The sequence below is a fragment of the Mixophyes fleayi genome, chromosome 11, assembly GCF_038048845.1.
Source record: "Mixophyes fleayi isolate aMixFle1 chromosome 11, aMixFle1.hap1, whole genome shotgun sequence".
NCBI classification, from domain to species: domain Eukaryota; kingdom Metazoa; phylum Chordata; class Amphibia; order Anura; family Limnodynastidae; genus Mixophyes; species Mixophyes fleayi.
The window spans coordinates 40427047-40453658 of NC_134412.1; the positions used below are offsets into that span (position 1 = coordinate 40427047).

Genomic DNA, 26612 nt, shown 5'->3' on the forward strand with positions numbered 1-26612 from the left:
TGCCCTCATTTCGGCCCTCCCTATACCACTATATACTCCTTTTAAGTACTAAGATATATTCATGAAAACCAAAACCAGTAGCAAAAATGTTTATTATATACATTTATCTAACTAATCAATAAATGTTTATACTGACTCTTAGCTTGGTACGGTAAATTCAGTCACATTATCCTTGTATCCCAAGAGAATATAATTCATAAAGAGAAAAACACAGCAATAAGAGATTTTCAGCATATTGTGAATCAAAAGCCTAACTGGCATTAGCCAAGTAGACAAAAGTTGCAGCAGCCTTTTTAAAGCAACTCCAAACCCTACAGGAAAAGCTGCATACCTCACAGTATTGCATACCTTTTAAAAGTTGGCAGATATTTTCACTAATGATCTGCTAGTTTTAACTGTTTTTCATCTGTGTTTATATGATACAGCATATCGGTCAATAGTACTGACAGATACAAAGTATACTTGCAAATAGTTGTTTCTTTGAGATACTCCATGGCAGCCATTACAATGGGGGTAATCCTTCTATCTTTGTGTAGAGACAGGAAATTAGAAACGCCACAGGTAGTGTATAGTGCAGCACCGTATCTTCCCATGCTTTGTAGTGGCTTCCCAAGTTGTTCCTGAAATTGGGCTGCCATGGTGTATCTGAAGGCAAAGGAACAATCGGTAAATATAATTTGCAACTTTATTCTTCCATGCTATAATGGGATTACCCAAGCAATAATAGTAGGGAGGGCAAACAAACAACAGAATGAGCCATGTATGCTACATAATGAAGACCATTTTATTTAAGTAGATGTGTGGAGAATGTCTCTTAAACTGTACATCAGCAGATGACATCACATTCTGAGCCAGGCCATAGGCATTGCAAAGTCTTTTTAACTGAGCTTCCTTCTTTGAGCCTGTATGCTCGAAAGGGTTGTTTAGGTGCAGTGGGGTCACTTTTTGTAGTGTAATTTCTCCCAGGCTATATAACTTCTTACATCTTTGAAGAGTTGAGGAGGAGGAAAAATACTTCACCTTTCGATTCTGTAGCCGGCTGTTAGATTTACCCCTAAGAAAAAACTTGTGAATCATGGTATCTAGTTTATAACCAAAGATAAAGAATCTTCTAATGTGAGTATTGCTAGGCTATTGTTAAGTTGAGCATCTGCTGCCCATAGACGCAGCCAAAGAGCTCTCTCTTAGCTACCACCATTGAAGACATGATCTAGCTGAAAAGATGATGACATTTAATGATGCCACACAACGGAAATCTATTCTTCTCTGCATAAATACAATGCTTTTCAGCAGATGTTGTCTACTAATATTTTCCTGTACATTTGTATGATGAGTCTCACCCCTGAGTCCGAGTTCTAGTCACTGAAGCCATAGCTACCCCTAATTTCAAAGTAGTTGCAAAGGATATATGAAGCATTTTAAAACAACTTTATATCTTCCTATCCATATGATCTCTTAAACTACCACCATTATCTAAAGGTATAGGGGGTCTGGCTGATAAACTGGCTATTGCTATGTCCACTTTTTTAACTGAACTCCATATCTGTGTGTCTTTATCATTAAAGAGATACCTTTGTTCTTATCTTTTACGGTTAAACTTAATTATTCCACATAATGCCATTATCTATGAATTAAAATCTTTACTACCTGGTGCATAGGAAAAACTCTTGTTTCTTTTATTGCGATCCTCGGAGAGGAACTTTTGAAGTGCAATGAAGGTTGATGTTTCATTTGTTCCCATAAATTCATATATGTGCCTGAGTAGAATCTCTGTATTCAAAAAGTTTGGGCTCTTCTATAAATCTCCCCTGATTCACTACTAGAGTTTTCATCCATGTCTTCTAAAGAGTCCAGTTCTGACTAGAAGCCTCTGTCCTGTAAGTTAATGCTTATCTTGACCTTGTTCTCCTCACCCCATGCATAGCATATAAATTGACACAAATGATTTAGTCATCCAGATTATCACTTCCTTAAATTGCTCAGGAGGCTGGGGATTGCTTCCTTTGGGCTGGAAATACATGTTGCACAAAAGACCCCATCATAATTCAGAGATAATGGCTCTTTAGACTCTATGCTACTGGGCTTTACTTTTTCTTCCTCTCCGCAGGCTCTACAAGAGTACTGATATTGAAGATTATTACTTAACAGCTAACTAATTAAAATCCAGAAAGAGTAAGCACCCTAACTGAGATTTACCAAGAATGGGTGCTCTTTGGATGTTTGGGATTGAACGCAGGCTCCATCATGCTGGCAATGCTCTGTGCTCTGTTTGTGGTACCAAAGGTGATATCACGGAGAAAAGAACCCTGTAGTAGTTGTTCCGACATCCTGCTGTCTGATCCTTTACATTGCCATCCTTTAACTGTGGACGTGGCATGCGCAGAGCACCTGCACCGGTGTGTGCGCCATTTTAAAACTTTTAATATTCAAGTACCTTTTCTTGTACCGCATTTGCTACCAAAGGTAGCAACCAGCGGTACCCGGGGAGCCAGTCCTTCCTCTCAGTTTGCATCACCAGCGGTGTGTTGCGGGACACTTCCAACAAGCAAGTCCTTTATAAACTAAAAAGAACAAACTTCTACTTTTCCTCTCTATCTTCAGCTAGAGATGGGAAGAGACACAGGGTAAGGGGAAGAGCTGCACTATGGTACCAGGAGTTGTTTCTAATTTCTTGTCTGTCAAAAGATAGAAGGGACTAACCCATTGTAATGCTTGCCAAGAAAGGATGGAAGAGAAATTTAGTTATGAGAGAAGCATGCATGAAATCAGAAGATCTGAGTGTCATTCCCCAAAATAAATAAATAATGGTTCAAAAAAGGTGCACATGTAGAAAGTCCATAGAGCATCTAAGAAAGGTAGTATGCATTGTGTTCATAAAGCTTAATTGTGTTAGCATGTGCAAACCAGTTCTACACTATATATCTCATTTCTTTTCCCTCCATATGGATACAAATAATTATAGATTTTAGTGCAGGGCCAAAGCTAATAGATTTCAATAAGGATACTCTGCTTATTTTTTTCTTTTTAATCCACAGACTATCCAGCCATCTTTAGTGGGAGATATCTTGGGATTCTGGACCCACAGGAAAAGATTCTTCACAGAGGAGGATGTTTGTTGAACATTGAGAAAGGAGGTAAATGTGTAGAAGAATTAACAGACCAGTTTCAACCATTCCAACGGGTATTGGGGGCCCTTGGTCGAGGTTGTTGGGATGATATTCTCAATTCTGGCTGTTTCAATGGGACTCTCTTTCGCTTCCCTCTTCGTCAATGTCCTTCTGAAATCTCGGACAATATTTATAATACAGAAAGAGTTCAAGAGCTCTTTGAGTCTTTTATGAAGGACGCTAACATCAGCCTTCTTTTCCTTCGTCATGTTAAAAGTGTATCTTTAAAGAAAATTGGCAGAGATGGAGTACTGATAACTCTGATCACAGTTAATGTGTGTACTGAAGAAACATTTGAGACGGAGTCAGTTGATCTTGCTATTGAAACTCATTTTAAAGTTACTTCTCTAAAGTGCATTGGAAAAGCAGAGGAAGAATGCAAATGGTTGGTGACCGCCAGCACCGTTGAAGGAAATCTGTTTCCAGAACTAATAGAGTTAAGTAACAAACTGTGCAATAGGCCTGTTCTTGACTTGGCTTACCCATTATCTAAGCCCAACATGGACTTATTTGGAGGCCGTTTAAGTTGTGTTCTGCCACTCCCAGACAAGGAAGAAAATCGGACAGGTCTGCCATGCCTCATCAATGGATGTTTTGACCTAACTGACGACAGGAGAGGCCTAAAGTGGCTTGAAATTGATCAACAGCATGATGAAGCTGCTAAATGGAACCATATCCTGGTAGAGCAAATATTGCCTTTACTTTACACATATGCAGTAAAGAATGCAGTGACTTTAGTAAAGTTGTCAAAAATGTCAGCAGACATGGCATACAGCATTTGGCCAGACCCAGAGAAGACTATACATAAAGGCATATGGCATAACCTTGTAAAAGAGATAGCCCTGTCGCTGGTGAAGGAGAAAGTATGTCAGACAATTGACAAAACCCAGTGGATAGATGCAACGGAAGCTGTTTTCTTGCATTTTGAAAATTATGAAGTCTGTGTTATTTTAGAGGAACTGCTTCTGCTCTTCAAAGTCCCACTTGTTAAAGTCCCAGGACATGTCTACTCAATGCTTCAGTTAGCTAAGAGTAGCATTGCAGGATTGAATGTTGTGTCGCCGTGTCTTGTGAGAAAGGTCTTGCATACGGTTGACAGGCTTGTCTTTCCAAGTGAAAAAAAACTGTTGCTCCTCAAGTATGTCATCAGTGATGGACAATATAATGAGCTACTGAACCTTCAGCTGTTGCCTTTATCTGATGGTAAATTCACAAGCTTCCAAAACACAGAGGCAAATGGCATGGTTTACATTGACAGTCAAGAATTTCCAAGGTAAGGAATTTAATTCAGGGGTGTTGATATTTATGAAGATGTAGTTAATCTTTCCAAAGAAGTATGCTCTCTCCAGGGGTCCCTGTAATGGCTATGGGGCCCGTATGTATGAGAGAGGGTCTGTTGATGCCTACTGATCCGTTATGCTGAACTCTAGTCTTCGGAGCAAGTGGAGGAAGCCAGGGGTTCCGGTGATTTCATATTAAACCTAAGGAACAGTCTTCTACCCTATGATATCCTGATGCCACATCTGATTTAAAAAAAACAGCTAATGAAAAGAAGTAAAATACATGGCAGACTTGTGTGTAATGAGTATAAGAAAGTCATTATCTGATGAAACCATGCAACAAAGTTTTCATTATACTTCATTATATAACCAGTGGGAATTGATCACCAGTAATAAGTGTCTATAGTCTCTAAGCTTGTCAGCAAGCCAGCCAAAAGTGTACAAACAAGTGCGACAATTTACTGGTAGATTTTGAACAACTGTTTGGCCTTCTCTGCTATACACAGAACAAATATTATTTATGATGGGATCGGTGTATTTATCCTCACTGTTTAAGGTAAATGTGTCAAACTTATTTCTTTTTCTTTTGTCAGAATTTTATTACCTGGAATTGCACATAGATTTACGCCAAAAGATCTACCCAATGATTTACTTCTGTTCCTCACAGAAATTGGAAGAACAAGTAAGTACATTTTTATTGGTTATATATTTTTTCTAAATGTTCTTTTTCATGGTTAAAGGCAGTTTGAATATGTGTGGTCTTGAAGATAGTAAAACATCATAAGGGCAGTGTAAATCTGGTATCGGCATTTTATAATTCTATACGCACACAGCAATGCGTACAGCTTTTCTAGTGTACGAAAGCTTGTGTGATATGGATTCACAAAATCTATGCGCTATTCCATCTTTATAGTAGCTTGTAGCAAATGCTGCATTTTAAATAATTTATGCTGCATTGTACAAGTAGACAGTGCATTATATTAGCATTTGTGAAATGTAACTAGGGAGACATGCACATTTCTTTCTTGACCCAAGTAGAACATTAGCGCACAATACAGCATAGGACCAGGAAAGAAACACTGTATTATCTAAACCACAGAAAGAGGAACTCGCATGCATACAATTATTATTATCCTTTATTTATAAAGTGACGATATAGGATTGCACCTGAATGAGGAGGGGGCTGCAGTGCTAGGGGAGAGGATGGTTAGAAGGTTGGAGGAGATTTTAAACTAGGCTCCGGGGGGGAGGGGCAAGCAAGTATTTATGGGATAGACATTGAGAGTAGTAAGGAGGAATTTAACAAGAGTAAAGGGGGTGGAGAGGGGGGAAAGGGAAGCATAGCCGATAAGGAGCGGCCCTTTTTAAAGCAAAAAGAAATACCTAAGGGAGCCAATAGACTTAAGTGTATGCTTGCAAATGCAAGAAGCCTGACAGGTAAAATGGGGGAGTTAGAACTAGTAGCAATGAATGAGCAGTATGATATTATAGGTATTACTGAGACCTGGTGGGATGATACACATGACTGGGCAGTCAACTTGGAAGGCTATTCTCTCTTCAGGAGGGATAGGGTAAATAAAAGGGGAGGAGGAGTATGTCTTTATATTAAGCCAGAATTAAAACCAAGTATTCAGGAAGTTATATACGAGAATATTGGTGATAATATAGAGGCATTGTGGGTGGAAATATCCAGCGGAGGAAAAAGTTCAGAGAAGTTTCTGATAGGGATATGCTATAAACCGCCAGATATTAGTACGATTGAGGAAGCCCAACTTCTACAGCAAATTGAAAAGGCTACACAACTAGGTCAAATTTTAATTATGGGGGATTTTAATTATCCGGACATTGATTGGAGTACTGAGACCTGCGGTACAGCTAGGGGAAATAGGTTTCTGAGCACGCTAAAAGACCATTACATGTCCCAATTAGTTGAGGAACCAACTAGGAACCGGACTATACTGGACCTAGTAATAACAAACAATGTAGACGTAATATCAAATATTCAAGTAAAGGAGCACTTGGGAAACAGTGATCATAATATGGTCTCATTTGAAATTAGTTTCCAGAAACAACAGTATAAGGGATCAACTAGGACTTTAAACTTTAAAAAGGCAAATTTTAATATGCTAAAGGAGTCTATAAAGAGCATAGACTGGGACAAAGCCTTTGAAGGAAAAAATACGGAAGAAATGTGGGCTGTCTTTAAAATGTTGTTGGAAACATACACGTATAAGTTCATTCCTATGGGAAATAAATGTAAAAGAATTAAGTCTAAACCAATGTGGCTAAATAAAAAGGTAAGGGAAGAAATGCAAAGGAAGAAGCGTGCATTTAAATTGTTTAAGTCTGAAGGGTCAGAGGAGTCCTTCCATAGGTACAAGGAATGTAATAAAACATGCAAAAAGGAAATTAGAAAATGAAAGGCACGTTGCAAAAGAAAGTAAGACAAACCCCAAAAAGTTTTTTAAGTATATAAATGGCAAAAGGATTAAAAAAGATAATATAGGACCACTAAGAAGTGAGATGGGTGAATTGATAAATGATACTAAGGAAAAAGCAGAGATATTAAACACGTTCTTTTCTTCAGTATTTACCAGAGAGGAACAAATGGCAGGAGTAATACATAAAAATGGAAATGAAACCATGCCATTAATTAATACTTGGTTGTCAGAGGAAGAAGTCCAAAGGCGACTGAAGAATATTAAGATAAATAAAGCTCCAGGTCCAGATGGCATACACCCAAGGGTCCTTATGGAATTAAACTCGGAAATAGCTAGACCGCTATTCTTAATTTTCAGAGATTCAATCTCATCAGGCTCAGTACCAAGGGATTGGCGAATAGCAGATGTGGTGCCGTTGTTTAAAAAGGGGACGAGATCACAACCAGAGAATTATAGACCTGTAAGCCTGACATCAATAGTGGGGAAACTACTGGAAGGTATTTTAAGGGACAGTATTCAGGATTACTTGGTACGCAATAAAATTATTAGTGGGAATCAACATGGATTTGTGAGGGATAGGTCATGTCAAACTAATCTAATTAGTTTCTACGAGGAAGTTAGTGGAAACTTAGACCAGGGCAGGACAGTAGATGTGGTCTACTTAGATTTTGCAAAGGCCTTTGATACAGTGCCACACAAGAGGTTGGTTTACAAAATAAGGGAACTGGGTCTAGAAATCAAAATTTGTACTTGGATCGAAAACTGGTTAGAGAATAGGGAACAGAGAGTTGTGATAAATGGAACATTTTCTAATTGGTCAAAGGTCTTAAGTGGAGTTCCTCAAGGTTCCGTGCTGGGACCACTCCTTTTTAATATATTTATTAATGACCTTGGTGATGGTTTAGAGAGTAAAGTTTCTATTTTTGCAGATGACACAAAACTCTGTAAGGTAATAAAATCAGAGCAAGATGTAGCTTCTCTACAGAGGGACTTAAATAAACTGGAGGATTGGGCGGCTAAATGGAATATGAGGTTTAACACCGATAAATGTAAGGTTATGCATTCAGGGATCAAAAACAAGAACGCAATCTATAAATTAAATGGAATTAATTTGGGAGAATCTATAATGGAAAAGGATTTGGGAGTGCTCGTAGACAGTAGACTTGGCAATAGTGCTCAATGTCAAGCAGCAGCTGCAAGGGCAAACAAAGTATTGGCATGCATAAAAAGGGGCATAGATGCAAGGGAAGACAGTGTAATTTTGCCACTGTATAAATCATTGGTAAGACCTCATCTTGAATATGCAGTACAGTTCTGGGCACCACTCTATAAAAAAGATAATTTGGAACTAGAAAGGGTTCAGAGAAGGGCGACAAAATTGATAAAGGGTATGGAGTCATTAAGTTATGAGGAAAGGTTAGCCAGTTTAGGCATGTTTACTTTAGAAAAGAGGCGCCTAAGGGGAGATATGATTACTATGTACAAATACATTAGGAGTCAATACAGAGAGCTTTCATGGGAACTTTTTACCCCAAGGACCATACACAGGACACGTGGTCATCCCCTAAGGTTAGAGGAGAGGAAATTTCACAACCAGCAAAGGAAGGGGTTCTTTACAGTAAGGGCAGTCAAGATATGGAATTCATTGCCAGGGAAGGTTGTGATGGCAGATTCAATAGATATGTTTAAGAAAGGGTTAGACAAATTTTTAGCGGAAAGGTGTATCCAGGGATACGACCGTTAATTTAAAATAAAGGATAGTAGTGGATATAGGGTAAAAATTGGATTGCAATATTGAGTCTGGGGGGATTTTCAAAATTGAAACAGATGGGCGGTTGCCTACTCTGAATTAATTTCAAATATAAGTGCAGGATCGCAGGAGATCCAAAATAGGTTGAACTTGATGGACTGGTGTCTTTTTTCAACCTCATCAACTATGTTACTATGTTACTATGTTACTAGGATACAGTGCTGTACATGGGGAGGATCATTATACGCGCAAATTATGTACAATGATATAAAACAAAAAGTACAGATTACTCATTATATAAGGTGATCTCCAATGTTTCTCAAAATAAACCGCGACAGTTTAAGTAAAATTTTAATACATACACTGTAATACACCTCTACACGGGTAGAGTACTTTATATCGGGGTAAGTGTTGTCTGCGCTTTGGTCATCGATATAGTGGCTACCATCGCCAGAGAACAACAGCTGAGAAATCCACAGTAATATTTAGTTTCGCACACATAAACATACTGCACTGAGGTACAAATCAGCGTTACTAAATTTATTGACACAGGTGACCATATTTACAAAAAGAAACATTAACTAAACATAGCATCTACTTTAACCTTGTACTACACAATTCAATCATCATCTGTCTATCCGTTATTGTTAGCTTGCTTGCTGTTTTTATGGATTCAGAACTCTCTCCAGTGGATAAAAGTGAATCGGGGATACTGAAATTATTTTCATTGTCTTCCATCCTTCACAAGTCACCACCCCTCTTACCTCTCCCGCACTGCTGACAACACCACATTCTCCTCAGTTCCTCAATTTCACTGCCTGGGTGTCACCCTTGAATTCTCTCTCTCATTCATTTACCACTTCTAATCCCTCTCCCAATCCTGTCACTTCCATCTCCGGAATATAGCTAGGATTCAACCCTTTTTCTCCCTTGATGCCACCAAAACATGAATCCACCGTCTTATCATCTCATGCCTGCACTATTGTAGCCTTCTCATATCTGGCCTTCTCCTCACCTACCTCTCTCCTCTTCAATCTCTCCTTAACATTGTGACAATATTGATCTTTGTTTTATTTTCTGCCAATCCCTCCATTGACTCCCCATCCCCTATAAATCCAAATCAAACTCCTCAACCTCACATACAAAGCTATTGCACGCTCCTCTCCCCGTACATATGCAACCTCCTCTCCTTCCACACTCCCTTCTGCCCCCTCCACTCAGTCAACGACAGCTGCCTCTACTCCGCTGTGATTACCACTTCTCACTCCCACCTCCAAGACTTTCCTTCACCGCTCCCCTTATCTGGAACGTGCTCTATCAGTCTATCGGACTCTCCCCCAGCCTCCAATGCTTCAAAGGCTCCCTGAAAACTCATCTGTTCACCAAAGCCTACCAGACCACTGCATATCCACTCTCTACCACCCCCCTCCTCCTTCCCTTCTATGTGTCACCCCTTCATTCTTCCATTCCAACCTTTAAATTTTAAGCTTTCATGACCAGTGCCCTCTTTCCTCTTGTTTTCTCATGCCCCCTACTTGATTCCTACCCCTCCCTTGTCACATTCTGCTACCTTTGTCATCCTTGTAATTAACTGGGATTTGTCCTTTTGAAACTTGATTTATGTTACCCTTCTTGTATTACTACTTGTATTTATTATCCAAGCTTTTCAGTTCTACTTGTACTATAATTTTTGTGAGCTTTTGTTTTTTATGTGGACTATGTCTGCCTTGTATGTACTACTGCCATGTACAACACTGCAGATCTTTGTTGCGCCCTATAAATAAAAGAATGTTTTTGTGCCTCTTAGCGCTTCCTCTAAGTATGAGTGTAAGTGCTGTTCGGACTGAGAAATGGAGCTGTCTAGCTGTCTCCTCCGCCACACAGATATGAATGATGCAAGAGTTTAAAAACTCTCTCAGCGCACATTAAGTATGATGGTTGAAGAAAGGAATGTGTAAATGTGCACAGAGGTGATCCACCTATAATAATAATAATGTTATTTCCATTTGATATATTGTGACATTGCTTTTTGATATTGCCATTTAAGATATTGCATCAAGTTTGATGATATATTCTAAACGTGATTTTAACTAACATTTCTGTGTCCTACATCTTTATTCTGAGATAAATGCATGATCACCTTAGTGGATCACCTCTGTGCACATTAACACATTCTTTACTTCAACTATCATACTTAATGTGGGCTGAGACTGTTTTACTACTCTTGCATAATTCATCTAAATTGCAAGAACTGAATAAGATGCATTTAGAGGGGCATTCCCCATTTCTTGGTGGTAGTTATCAAATTATTATTAGTATTATCATTTATCTGTATAGCGCCACCCCATTATGCAGCTCTTTCAGAGAATATTGATTCCTTCACATTAGTACTTGCCCCATTGGAGCTTACATTCTAAATTCCCTACCACACAAATGAACACACTAGGGTCTATTTTATCAGAAGCCAATTAACCTACCTACCAGTATATTTTTGGACTGAGGGAAGAAACCAGAGAAAACCCACACAAACACATAGTTGCACAGATTATTTTCCCTGCAAAAGAACTTGAATTTTATGGCTGGTCAGAGGTGCCAGGAAATCCAATCCTGTCCCTATACTCTTAGTGTGACGCATTTTGCATTTGCCAGGTTTTTAGGAGAAACATTAAAACTTGAATTTAATGAAGGGATGGCCCTAAAATCTAAGTAAGTTGTGCTTTTTACTGTGAGTGCACTTTGTGGAAGATCCAAAAAAACCTTGAAAATGCAGGCATATATTGATGTTGTGGGGAGTGTTTGAGTTGAGGACAAGCACCTTGAAATGATGTTGGTGAACAGATAGATGTACTTGAATAAAGAATCATTGCAGGCATGGATCTTCTGCTGTTTGTAAAAAGCCTTACTATCATGAATTCACAGTAATAAGGATAGACTCTTACACAGTCACACTATAATTAATTATTCTTGCTTTTTCCATTTTTCACACATACTAAGGCACCTTAACAATTTTGTTTCCAAACCCACACAGTTAATTGGGATTTGCTTTGTGAGTAGTGAGACTCCTGCCATTAAACAACATGAGTGCCTCACCTCAGATGGCAGAGTGAGGAGCCTGGCAGAAAGTGTGTTGAATCAACACAAAAATTAAAGTTTATTAGGCAGCATACTGCGTATCATTGCTGCCTGATTCCCGGTCATTTGTGTGTAGAGCTGGTATGTTTTACCCATGTTTGTATTAGTTTCTATGCCATTCCTGTGGCATGCTGCTTATTGGAATAATGAATTCCTTGTACAATGAATACCCCTAAAAAAAAAAAAGGTGCCCTCTCCACCCCTTTATCTTCATCTAATAATGTCACTTGATACTTCTCAACAAAACAAGGCACCTGCTGCACAACTTCCATACAACTTCCATGCATTGCACAAATAAAGGTGCACAGTAGGTCCAAAGCTATTTGTGCTATGGAGGGACTGTTTGATCCTCATAAATGACCTTCACTATCATCATAGTCTAAGCACAGTACCTCAGTTTGCAGTTGTGCGGGGTAAGGTATGTCCGGAAGAAACGTGTGTTATTGCAGGGAGTCAACATTCTTAATGAGGTACATTAGATGTGGAAAATTAGGCAGTTTAAGGGGAGATGGTAAGGATAATTCCTCACTGATAAGTGAAGTTGTCATTAGTGGATGATCTTAACCAAGAGCCTGATATCTTTATTTCTATGTGCAGGAGAAAAAAACTTAATTGGAGAAATCAGAAACTGTTTTTTCATTCTTATTAGTCCATTTTAAATCGATCCAGCCAAGCTCCTTTTTTAATCCTTGATATACTGTGAAGGGTGCCCCTGATGGCCTAACACAGGATGTCTTTGTTGCCCCTGCTAGCTAGTGGGTACAGGCAAACCGTACCATAGCAACCCCCCCCTGTATACACGGGCATTTAAAACAATTATGATGTGGAGTGGACACTAGTGTGTGCATGGTGCAGTGTGAATATGAAATTTGGGCACCAGGCCATCTTAGTTCAAAAAATGAAATACGTACTTTATTTCAACTCCTCTTCCTCCAGAACAGAATAGCATAATGGGTGCAAGAATATTTGCAACTTGAACGCTTTCCCCTACTGCACAATGCTTCAGCAAATAATAATGCTTTCTCTTTACTCCAACTCACTTCTGCACAGTACTTATAAACTGATAGCACATTGCATATCAGCTGCTGCTGCTGGGACTAGTGGTTCCACAGGTATACACAGGTTGAATCACACAGGCCTCTCACTTATTTCAGCTCACCCGCTTGCAGAATACGACCTCACAGATCCAACATCCCCAATATCCAGGGTCTCTCATTTCATGAGGCACAACATCACCTCATCCTAGGACTGTTCTGCCATACAGTCTTATCGTCTCTTACAGCCACACTCCCAATTAACCGCACTGCACCATGCTGAACCCCCCCCCCCCCCCCCCCATCCTCACGATACTAGGGTCTTTCCAAGCCAGCTACTCCATGGGGTACCTGAAAGGAGCTCTCAGACGCTCACACTGCTTTTTGCTAGTGTCAAACACTGTATCCGCTGTGGTCATGTTACTTCTGGGGTACCCCTGAAGGTGGATATTTCCCATCTGGTTAATTAATTAACGAAAGTAAGGCAAAAAAAGGAGTACGTATTCTCCTGGATAAAACCATGTTACAATGCAAGGGGTGCATATTAGTTCATTATTTTGTATATAAGTTAAATACTGTCTGTTTTTTTCATGTAGCACACAAAGGGGCATATTCAATTGTTCCCGTTTTCCGCGGGTTAAAAAGTATTACCATTATTACGGTAATACTAAGCCGGATTTCAGCTCGCAGCTCCCTGAGCCGCGAGCTGAAATCCAGCATGAAAGTTACTGTAATGACGGTATTTACGCGCACTTTTACCGTAATGATGGTAATAGTGCACGCGCCGCGTTACTTTGGCCAGTAACGCCAACAATTTAATATGCCCCATATACTTGATAGCTTTATTTGTACACAGAAATTTAAAGTTGATCTAGGACATGCCCTACCCCAACTATATATCGGCCATCACATTTTAAATTTACCTTCCCCTCAAATGCAACATGGTTTTGCCCAGGTACAGAATTACTCCTTTTATATGCTTTGCTCTCCTTAATGACTCGGGCCCTTAGAGGTTTAGTTGAATAATTTGGTTGTGCTTGCTGAAATTGAATAAACACAACACAATTGTTAATCTGCATCTGTGAAGTGTAAGAATTTTTTTGTGCATAATAAGATTTTGTAATAACTGGACATAATTCTATTTCTCTATAAATCTTTATTAGACCTTAACTCGGATATATATGGTGTGCTGTTTTGACCACCTTTTCTCAACAGCGATAAAAATAGGTAAAGGATTAGAAAAACCGAAGGCAGTGTTTGAATGAAAGGGAACGTATTAAAAGTGATATCTTGCATACCAGCTAACAACATTTGTGATGAGTCATCCTCAGCCATTAACTGCAGCAACTGTACGGAAATGTAACATTCATTTTTCATATTGATGCAAATATCATTTTGGTAATTGTTCATTAAAGATTTTCAAATAACAACATTAAAAAAACGAAATGCTTAAAATCTGTTTCGTCATTGTGCTTTTTGAAATGTAACATTTGTTTTTTTTTCTTTAGGGACGTTCCAGAATTTTGTGTGTTTGGATAAAGAAGTGATATGCAGGAGGCTATGTGATGCTCTTCCTCAGAGATGGTGCAATTGCTCGGATACTGTTAATTGGCATCCAGGGAGTTTGGATAATCCACCGATACAATGGATTGTTACACTGTGGTCCTTTCTTCAGCGATATGACAACATATTACATTTATTTGAGAACCAACCAATAGTGCCAGTAAATCTAATTACTGACAGTTCATCTGACATTCACCTTGCACGGCTGAAGAAAAAGACAGTATTGCTTCTTCAGAACAGTAATGGACACATCTTGGCTGACTGCATTACTGTACTATTGGAGAAAGTTGGTTGCACTATAATACGATACAAGAATTCTTGGTTGTGGCACAAAGACCTGCACCTATACATCTTGGCTCTCACACCAAATAATATTCTACAAACATTTTCCAATTTGAATCTAAACCAGATTCTGAAAATATTTATGGATGCTCCTAAAGAAAACATAAAGATTTTTTGCGAATTCCTTTCTCAAGCATTCTCATTTACTTCCTCTGAACTGGATATTTTGTGCAAACTGCCAGTCTTTTGCAGTGCCCTCTCTATTACATTCCCAGTCTCTAAATTGGTGGCTGCCAGTCACCTAAGTGCAATAGATAGTACCACTGTCCCAGTTGTACAGGAAACCTTGGTGTTCCCAGATATTGTCATAAAGTGCAGAGATGAATTGGACCGAAGGCTACTACAGCTGATGAACATTACATTACTAAATGCTGCTGAGTTAGCTTTACTGATAGTAAAAGGGATTGCAAATGGTGCCTATACTTGCTATCCGGAAGAAGCACAAAAAGCAATGTTGTGGATTTTGAGGAATGGATATGTGCTTTTTAATCAGAATGGCCAACTGAAAATAATGTGCAAAAATCTTCATTTCATACCTTGCCAAGGAAAACTGTACCAAACATTTGTTCTTTTTGACCCTACGATAGATATATTAAAAGAGTTGTTTGAGCCAGAAAAATTTCCACCTGAAAACTATCACGAGGATTCAATATTGATGTCATTAAGAATCTTGGGATTGCAGGATTCCATACATAACATTAAACCAGATGATGTCTTACAAATTGCTCAGAGATTAAATCAAGGTGAAGTTTGTGTTTCACCATTAAAAAAAGCTGCAGCTCTTATTAAGATTTGCAATGATACTACGGTTTTATTTCAGTTTAACAAACACAGATTAGAAAAACTCTGCAGCCTCTCCTGGGTCCCGGTTAATGCTAATGACCCACAGACTGTATTCCGTGAACCAAAAAATGTGCGAAATATGATGTACTGCAACATAGTGGAGTTTTCAATGTCTTTAACAAAGTGCTTTAATGAAAAGGCAAGTAACATTCTTGGGCTAAGTGACCCACCTCCTCCAGAAAAAGTGGTGGAAAATCTTAAAGCAATCAATCTACATTATAGGCAAATGGACCAATACTCCTTTTATAGGAAACTCCATGACATTTACAAGTACATGCAAGATCATATTGACCAGTTTAATGATGTTCTTGCGGAAATCAGGATTTGGAATGGCGATAGCTTCTCTTACCCAAATGAGGTTGTTTTATTTTATCCTGAAGGCTTAAATCTAAGTTCCAGTGTGAAAAAAGTACCATCTGATTTTTTAACTTACAAATGTCTTTTCATCAGTTGTGGTGTGAAAAGCACATTATCACACAATGAGGTGATTCAAATACTACATACATTAAAACATCGTATAGACAGTGGATGTTCTGAATCTGAAACTTCCAAAGACCTGAAGCTTGCAGTATCTATCTTGGACTGGATGAAAGCAAATTCTGTACATGGAACTGATGATCTCCCTATACCAGTACAATTTGGTAGCACTGGATTTAGCCTAAAATCACTTTCTAAAACCCTGTACTGTGACATGGACGAGAAATGTTTAATTGGTACCTCTGACTATAAAGACTATAATATTGTACATGAAGACATTTCTATGGCAACAGCAAGGTATCTAAATATTCAGCTTCTGAGCACCAAGATATTAAACCCAGAGTATTTTGAACCATGCGGGCCATCTGAACCAGTGACTCTTCGAATCAAAAATATCCTTAGAGAATACAGTGAACATGTAGAACTCTATAAAGAAATTATACAGAATGCAGATGATGCAGATGCCACAGTCTGCAAATTTTTAGTGGATATGAGACAGAACTCTGAGATCCGTCACAGTCTAATAGACCCTGGAATGGCAAATTGTCATGGACCTGCTCTGTGGTCTTACAATAACAGTAAGTTCACAGATCTGGATTTTATCAATATAACCCGTATTGGAGCAGCCACTAAAGAAACTCAGGTGCAGAAAATTGGTAAATTTGGATTGGGTTTTAACACTGTGTACCATGTTACAGATGTGCCTTCTATTATGAGTGGATCACAAGTTCTCATATTTGACCCAAATGGGAATCACTTGCAGAAACACATTAAAAGTAGTAATCCGGGAATAAAGTTGGATCTCCAGAAAAATCCTGAAGTGCTTCAAAAATTTTCTGACCAATTCCAGCCATACTCCAATGTATTTGGTTGCACACTTACGCAGCCTTTTTACTTTGGAGGGACTCTCTTCCGCCTACCATTCCGTACAGAAGAAGAAGCTGTGGAATCCAATATCTGTAACCAATCATTCAGTGAAGAACAGTTAAACATATTTATGAAAGATTTTGAGGGATCCACAGATACCCTTATTTTCTTAAAAAATGTAAAAGAATTACATTTAAGTTATCTTAATGATAGTTATAATCCTGAACTAATGTCAACAAAAGTGCATCTTCAAAAAGAAAATGTCCAAAGACTGAATGTGTCTCTGGATACTATGTTACAACAAGAACAAATTAATGTGTCTAAAAAGTTAGGCAGGAATACAGATGGCTTGGACATTACTAGCTCAAATATAATAAAAATTATTGTGCAGCAAATGACAAGTGATGACAAATACTACCTTACACAATCTAGCCTCGGGATCAAAGAATCATTTCAAATGTTCATGCAAAACAAAAAAATATTTTCCCTCCCAGTTGGTGGAGCTGCTTTTCCTCTAAAGAAAAAACAGAATACTGGAAAATGGACTCCTGATTTAGCTGACTTTAATGGAATAGTGTTTTGTTTCCTCCCCCTTCCTGTTTCCTCTGGCCTTCCTTTTCATATAAATGGAACCTTTTCAGTTATGTCAAATCGCAAAAACTTATGGGATACAACTGTAAAGGGTGAGTGGAATAAGACACTACTCTGTGATGCTGTACTACTATCTGTCCTAACTGCTCTATCACAGTTAGAAAAACTAAATCAGATTGGTAACATACATGACTACTGCTATCATACATTTTGGCCAGACATCACAAAAGTCAACACTCATTTAACAGAAGTGGTGAAAAGCTTTTACCATGCAATAGCCTTCGGATTTGAAAAGTCCTTCCCTGCTCTATTTAGCAATGGTCATGAATGTTGCACGATAAAACATGCTTGCTTTCTAGAGCTTGAAAATATCAAGGATGAGACCATTCAACGCCTTGCAAAAAAAATGTTTACCGTGATTCTTAAAAAGCCATACTTGGCTATAGACCTCCCTGGATGGGTAAGAAATAGCTTCAGAGTGAGTAATTGTGACAAGGAGCTAGACAATAACGTTTACAATTGTGTAAGATTCTACAGGGATATAATATTTGAAAACCTGGACTCTTTAGACACAGAAGACAGAAATGTCCTAATATTACATGCAATTGATCTGCAAAATAATGCACTGGACAATTTACTTATTTCAAAACCTTGCATTCCATCATCTTCACATGGCAAATTACAGTTTATTGCAAAGATGGTGCATCCAATGGGAAAAGCGTCAGCACTGTATGAACCTGAAGAAGGATGTTTTCCTCAAGGAGCAGAGTTTCTTAAACCAAAGAGATTAGAGCGTTTACACACTCTAGGTATGCTGAAGGACATATTGCCTATGAAAGAACTTATGATGAGAGCCTGCAAAATAAGAGATCTATGGAAACATGATGAAAACAAGGCTTTACAACAAATAGGTTGCATATTGGAACTGTTAAATGATCTACTTCAGCAAGAAGCAAATATGCAAAACAGAGACTTCCAAGACATAATATTTCTTCCTGCAGTACCTCCTCAAAGAATCATTGCCCGACTAAAAGATCTAATGTTAATGAAATCAAAAGACCTTTATCATTATAAACATAAGGCTCTTGTCTGTATGGTTAAACCAGTCCTAAGCAAAGAACACTTGGGAAGTACGAAATTGTCTGAAACCGTGTTGTCATTCCTAAATCTTGATCATGCCCCTTCTTTCCAGATTGTGATATCTCAACTGCAACAAACATGCAGATTACAAAACTTATTAAACCCACATGAAACACTTCAAATAGCAGAACAGTGCTATAATTATTTGAATAAACTACTTGAAAGGGAGCCAAACCAGGCTGATTATATTAAGGAGCAATTGATTTGTCTCCCCTTTATTTATGCTGATAATGAATTTGTATCACTGGATGTGATTGCTCACAGAATTCCTTTTGATGCTTTCCCTTATTTGCATAAACTACCAAAACGTTATGAAGCATTTGATAAGCTATGGGATTGTGTTGGAATATGTACAGAATTTTCATTTCAACATTACATTTCTGCCCTTGAAAAGATGGCTTTGAAGCATAGAGGAACCCCTCTTTCAGAAGACAAACTCACAATAGCATTAAATTTAATTAACCACAGTATACACAAAGTACCTGATATTGATTTAAGCAATTCATTTTACAAACAGCACATTTTTGTGCCAGACAAGCAATGTATATTGCGCCATGTGGATAAAATCTTTTACAATGACACTCCCTGGCTTCCCTGTGAGGAAGAAGTTAATTTTTGCCATGACCAGATTCCTCGAACTGTGGTGTCAATGGGAATCAAAACAAAATGTCACCGTACACTTCAAAAATTAAAAGTTTCCAATCTTTCTAAATGGGTTTCCCAATTTGGTGCGAGGGAAGAACTTACCACACGCATCAAGAACATTATAAAGGAATACTCTTCAAAACAAGATATACTGAAGGAACTTATTCAGAATGCAGATGATGCTAAGGCTACTGAAATTCACTTTGTGTTGGACAGCAGAACACATGAAAAACAAAACACTTTTGGAGTTGAATGGTATCCACTACAGGGCCCTGCTCTTTGTGTTTTCAACAACCAAAAATTTCATTCTAAAGATATTGATGGAATTCAACAGCTAGGTATAGGTGGCAAGCAGAATAATTTAGACAAAACTGGAAAGTTTGGACTTGGGTTTAATTCAGTATACCACATAACTGATTGTCCTTCTTTTGTGACTGGTGACACCATTATGTGTGTCTTTGACCCTAACCAAATGTTTTTGGAAACAGCTGATGATACCAGCCCAGGTGGGATGTTCACTGTGAACAATGAATTCAAGGTCAACTTTCAGGATGTGTATCGCACTTTTTTACCTTCTGTGTTCAAACTTCAAGAGGGCACAATTTTCCGTTTACCACTAAGGATGGCTGACACAGTGTCGAAGTCCAAAATCAGTGACCAAACTTCATCTCTGCAGGACATCAGAAATATGTGCGAGGCTTTAGATAAGGATTCAGACAGCTTGATTCTGTTCTTAAATAATATTAGAAAAATAACTTTTTCTGAAATTTCAAACAGTGGAAATATTACAGAGGTCCTTTCTATTAAAACAAAAATAGACAATATCCATGAGAAAAGAGTATCTTCTTTTCAAGAGAGACTTTGCAAGTCTGCTGAGGATAATGGACATTTGTCTGAGACTTCACCACTCAGAGTATCTTTCAAAGCAGAAATAACACACAGCAGCTCAAAAAGTACAACCCACTGGCTTATAGTTAGGCAACTGGGTATTGAAGGCAATGATAACTTGACTGCTTTAAAGAAAATTTCAAGTAGTTTACATCAAACGCTTATTCCTCATGGCTCTATAGCTGCCTCTCTCAATAATTCAATAAAAGGTAGGGCTTTCTGTACTTTGCCTCTTCCTGTAGAAACTGGTCTTCCTGTACACATCAATGCAAATTTTATTGTGGACATGGCACGTAGAGACATCTGCAAAGAAGATGGTGATAGCCCAAAGACTGCATGGAACATGTTTATTCTCTCAAATGTTACAGCTCCACTGTATTGCTATCTTCTTGAGTGCCTGCGTGAAGAGATAACTCAACATAAACCACGCATTGTTCAATGTTTTGATTCCTGCAAGCTAGTTCTAAATAAATTCCTAGATTTCTTCCCCACTGTTACAGACTCTCTTCCACCTCAGTGGAAAATAGTAGTTAATACAGTCTATTTGACTATATTTGAAAAGAAAATGCAATTAATTCCAGTTTACAAAGTATGTGAGAAAAAAGAGAAATTTGGCAAAAATGTCGTTGCCATTGAGTGGTCACATATTGGGCAAAGCTCCATCACTGAAGAACCCTTTTTTCTCATCCCAGAAGAAAGTAAAGATATTGAAAATATACTTCATAATATCAACATGCGATTGGCTTTTGGAGGTTTTCAAAATCTTCTGGGTAAAGCCTTTAAAGCAGCTGCTGTAAATATTCTTGAATTAAGCCCCAAAACCCTGTGTGATTTCTTGAGACAAATTCATCTACTTCCCCAAGGTAATACCCTACCTGCCCCTGTCCGTAAGTCTCTTCTTAGAGATGAGGAAAGTTGTAAATTGCTTTTAAATTATTGTCTAAAGGATTGGCCTAGAAAAAAGACATTAGATCTGCAGGGAGTTCCTCTACTAGTGACAGTGGATGGAATGCTTAACATTTTTGATAGAAGTAAACCAAAATTTTCTTCAGAATTCCATACACTTTTCCCAGAAGAAAGTAGCCAGTTTTCAAGATATGACTTCCATAGTCACGTTCTGGTACAAGACGGTTTCTTCAAAGAGTTAACAATTAATAATTCTGCCATTTTAGTAAAGAATCACCTAGGCCCAATGCATGAAATATCTCCTACTACAACACATTTATCTTGCCTTTCACTTTCACAAGAGAAAGGTGACTGGCTTAAAAAACTATGGTGTTTCTTTATAAGTAAAATAGAAATGATGGAGCTGAAAATGCAAAAACAGCTGTTTGATGAAATTATTTTTCTGTATAATTACTGGGCAATTGTGCCTGTCTGTTTTCAAATAGAATTGAAAAAAGACATCCTTCCTCTTGCTCATCTCAAAAACATTTGTTCTTCAGTCACCAATGATGTTGGCAAGTACCTGTTCAAATTGGGATTCCCTACATTAGAATCTGCATTTCCTGAGAAAATTATTTATTACATAAAGAGTCATCTGTTGGATACAGAAAATGTTGAACTGGTACTCAAACAGCTAAGTTCTAGAAGTGATCTTCACTGGGAATTACTGCAAAATTTAGAACTTGACATGCTTCTGTGGAAATTCTTATCTAACTTGTCATCACAAGAAAACAAACAATTTCTAACACAAAATCTCCAATCTTTACCATTGTTTGAAACTCATCAGGGGAAAAGACAATGCTTAAACATCTTTCAAAAGAAATATATTCTTGACACAGAGTCTGACCTGAAATCTTTTAGACTATCTGAAATGGACCCACAAACAATATTCCTTAAAAATAATCCTCTTAACAAGAAAGTTGGTGAATGCATAGGTATTCCATTAATCAATGATGTGGAATTAGTTGCTGATTTCCTCCTCCTTCACCTAACATCCTTCAATGACAATCAATTACGCGAATTTCTTAGGTTAGTTTTGAACCTGAAACGTTTGAAAGATTTCCAAAATAAACAAGACTATATTATCAAAGCCCTCAAATCTGTAAAATTGATCAGAGACAAACAGGGAAAACTTCAACAGGCATCACACTTTTATGATAAAACTGTGAAAATATTTGCTACACTTGAACTCCAGGAATTGTTTATCCCTGATGATTTGTCAAAGATGTTTGAAAATATGGAATCTGAATTCAACAGTCTTCTGAGAAGTCTAGGGATGATATACTCCCTTTCAGAAGATGACTTTATTAGAATTGCAACTAAGATTGAAGAAAATTCAAAAGGTAAATGCCCTTTAAAATGGCTAATTCCCAAGGCTGAAGCATTGTTTAAGTATTTGCTATCTATGGATGTGGATAAACTCTCCAGCGGATTTGCAGATCAAGTAAGAAACATTGCATTTGTCATTCCTTTCAATGTCGAAGATTCCTTAAAAGCGCTGCATCCATCATTCACTGAGAATGTCAATACAGTTGCACTTCAGGGGTCTCTACTAGCAACAGAGAGTTATGAGCCATTGGTTTGGACATCCATGTCCCTAATAAAAAAAATAATATGTAGTAAGAAAATGCAGGAATTTTTGAGTAAATGTGGAGTTCTGCATCAGCCACCTATTAATCAGGTAATTGAGAATGTCAAAAATGTATGTAAAGCTCCATGTGATGGCAGAGAAATACAAAATGTGAGGCGTACTGTCTTAGAAACAGTTTATGATTTTTTTCAGAAAAAAGGCACAGACATTGACATTACTCCTCTAGAGAATGTACCATTCATTTTAGTAGATAACAATAGGAATATTGTAGAAAAAAAACATGTTGTGTTTAACCTTCACAATGACCATGATCTTCAGCCATACCTGTACAAGCTGCCTTCACTGCTTGCATGTTATAGTCAATTTTTCCAAAAAGTAGGAGTTGAGGCTGAGCCTTCTGTGTTTCACTTTGCAAATGTTCTTTCAACAATTTATGAAGAGACATTAGACAAACAGTCTATGCACCCTAATCTCATAAAGACTGTCTATGAGGCTACACGACAATTTTTTAGTCTTCTGGAAGACAAAAAGGCAAAAGACATTCAAAACCTCAATCCTCTTTATCTTCCAGCCATTGATGGCAAACTCTATGAGTCCTCTGGTCTGGTTCTAAATAATTGTCGTTCTGCCACTACAACACAAAAATTGAAGTGTATATTCAAGTTTGTGTACATTGAAAACAATTCATCTCATGACTTATACAAACAACAAAATCTTATAAATCTGTTACCTGTGAATATTCGTCCAAGAATGCTTTCTGACATTACAGAAGAGTCTCTTAATTTTGGCTCGCTAAAGCTTTGCACGTATGGTGGAGACTGCCCGCTTAAAAGAAAATTAACAGAAACACTTCTTTCTTCAATGTTTCATGATGGTCTGATTTGCCTTCTACGAACCCAAAGCAGTGGAGAAATAAGTCAGGAGGAGGCTCGAAGGAAGTGTAGCATTATATTTGGAAAGCTAGAGATAATCTGTTGTCTTCAGGTACAAACTACTCTTATGTATGAAAATAAGCCACTCAATGGCACTCAAGTCAAACAGTCAGTTCAAGTAATAAAATGTGAGGAAAACCGTTGTAAAGTTTATCTTGAACATAGTGAATCAATGCGGGCAAGGACGATTATTAAATTGGCAGATGCTCTTGCAAACCAAATTAACAATCAAATGGAAAATGTGTTAACAGAAAAATATGTAAAAATTGTTAAGGAAATGCTTGTCTGTGAACATCCTGATGAAATAACTGAAGTGCTGAAAGAGCATAATATATGGATCCATAACACTGAAATCTTCAATGCATTTTCATTTCCAAATCCTGGAGAAAAAATTCCCAGTGAATGGTATGATTGTTTGGACATGAGCATCTTGAATACCTTCAGAGTAAATGATTATGTGGGCTACATGAATCCTTTGGACAAATCCTATGTATATGCTATAATTGTTGAAGAACTGGAAAATATAATGTTTGACAGCTGTGAAATTCAAATGTATCGCATAAACATTGGTGCAGATAACATGGTTGATGTTAGCGCACTTGATTTGTATCACTTCAAAAGGTCTGTAAGCCAAAGCATGAAAGCTCTTGTTGTGCTTGAGAACCCACCACCTCTAGAAGAAATTCCTGAAAAATGGCATACATCATCCATGGAAGACCTTAAAAAAGAGATTGATCTACATTTAAGCAAAATCTGGGGATTACCTACTGTCGAACGAATGAAGGCAATAAGACGGCTTTACCTGAAGTACCATCCAGACAAAAACACTGGCCAAGAGAACATTTCAACAGAGATTTGCAAATATCTTCAGCAAAGGATCAAAAAATTGGAAGCTGGTGAGAAATCGAGCCATTGCCACTCAACCTATCATTCCAGTACTTCCAGAGGCTCTTCTACATTTTGGGCGGAATGGGATGAAGAAGCTTTCCAACACAAGGAAAATCGTCAACACTTTTCAAGTAGTACCAGATGTAATTATGATTTTTGGGGATACTACAGCAATCCTACTAGACCAAAACCTCAAGAGGCTAAGCGATGGTTCAGACAAGCAGTGTGTGATCTGAAAGCTGCAGAACATGATGTTGGTCATCATCACACAGAATGGGTGTTTTACAAAGTGCATCAAGCTGTAGAAAAGGCTTTATTTGCAGCACAGTATATTAAGCTTGGAAAAATGGACAAGGGTTGTGGTATAGTATCTTTAGCGTGCAAGGTATCCAACTACTGTACCAGTCTCAACAGCATTCGTAAACATGTGTTACAAATGGAAGTATATGGAGTAGATAAACAAAAAACACAATACCCTAGTGGCCACACACCACCTGGCATTCCCAATGATAGATGTGCCGCAGATCTAGAAGAGAAGGTTATTGCTCTTGCTAAGCTTGTTCTACAGAAAATACAAATGTATGTACTCAAATAAGAAGTACTCAAAACACATTCCATTTCCTTTATGACTTCAAGTGATGACATTCCTATTTTTCCAAAATGCCACTGTTGCAATTAATTTTACACTTTCTTTTTGAGTAATTTATAAAGCTATACAGTGTGTGTGTGTGTATATATTATTTTCGATACTATTTTCATTTTGACTGCTGTGTAGTAGTTTTCCAATATAAGTACAATAAAACTTGTCATGCATACATACAGTGTGACCTTGTTTCCTTTTCCTATCATAGATTAATTCTAACTTCTCCTTTTGCTCAGTGTAAAATGCCAAAGGCATTCATGCAAAAGAAGGAAGGGAAGTTCTTAATCTGCTTTTGTAAATGTTAGTGACAACCACATACTAACATTTAGCTGAGTGTACATATAGTTACATATTATTCTAATAGTAGTCAGCCATTCACACATGTAGACACACACACTAGCCAATCATATCACATTAGAGTATAGCACAGTTATCCATTGGTGTAATGGTAATTTTAGCTATTATTGTGTAAAAACCAGTGTTAACTATATTTTCAGATATTCACTTAAACATCCTCAAAAAGTTGAAGTGAAAATGTTTGCCATCCTGGAGTCATGGATGGTTTACTGATATTGCATTTTGGTGCAAAACATGCAGTAAACCTATGCAAACCAGTCAGGCACTTTCATTGTCTAACTATGCAGGCCCTGCATACCCCACCTACTTTCTTCTGTACTCCCCAATCCATTCTCAGGTTATTCTCCCCACTAACCGAAAATGGAGTCTTTGCGCCCATTTCATCATCTCAACCTACACACAGCTCCCTCTTACGTACTGCTCGCCTCATCGCACCAGATTTGGGAGTATTTGTGGGATTTACTGTTCAAATATGCAGAGATTTTCTCCATGGTTGTCAAGTACCAGAGTTCCTATCCAACCTCTCCAATGAGAGTCAAATGAGAGAAGGCCAGGGGCATTTAGAGATTGAGACTATAGTGATGGCGCTGATGAGATTGGCTATGCTGTCCTAAAACCGGTCAACCGTAGGGCAGGATCACCAGATATGCCACTCCAATATTGATCAGAAGCTGTTCCATATATCTATAACCTACTGGGAACCCATTAACACTTATAATATATTTTACAGGTATTCTCCTTGATCAGGGAGGAGATTTAGGATTTGGAAACTCACAGTGGACCAGATGGTTCACCAGTCAACTTCCCAAATGGTCTTGTCTTTTGAGACAGGGGCCTGTTTTAGCGCTCCCTAATACATTCTAAAGAGTAGAGATAATAACCTTTTGGAAGGGGGTTGTAAAAAAGAAATTTTTAATGCATTACGGTTTAAAAATATTTACTTTAAATAATACATTAAATATGATTTAATACCTAGTTTAACTTTCAGTTCAAGCCAACTCAACCCTGTGCACAAGTATTGCTGGGTCAGCTTAGTAATGCTCAGCTGTCTTGTCTTTTTCATAAAGGCCAATGATAAGTTTTTTTTATTGCCGCA

The 26612-nt window shown here is 37.9% G+C and overlaps 1 protein-coding gene across 1 annotated transcript in view; it reads left to right on the top strand.

The window, feature by feature from the left end:
• LOC142106908 (sacsin-like) overlaps nucleotides 1–25333 on the top strand; it is a 53754-nt gene extending 28421 nt beyond the window's left edge. The window contains exons 6-8 of the mRNA XM_075189960.1: nucleotides 3036–4440; nucleotides 5041–5129; nucleotides 14313–25333. Of these exons, the coding sequence (XP_075046061.1) occupies nucleotides 3036–4440; nucleotides 5041–5129; nucleotides 14313–25111 (12293 nt within the window). The 3' untranslated portion in view covers nucleotides 25112–25333. The remainder of the gene's footprint in view (nucleotides 1–3035; nucleotides 4441–5040; nucleotides 5130–14312) is intronic.
• The last annotated feature ends 1279 nt before the right edge of the window (nucleotides 25334–26612 follow it).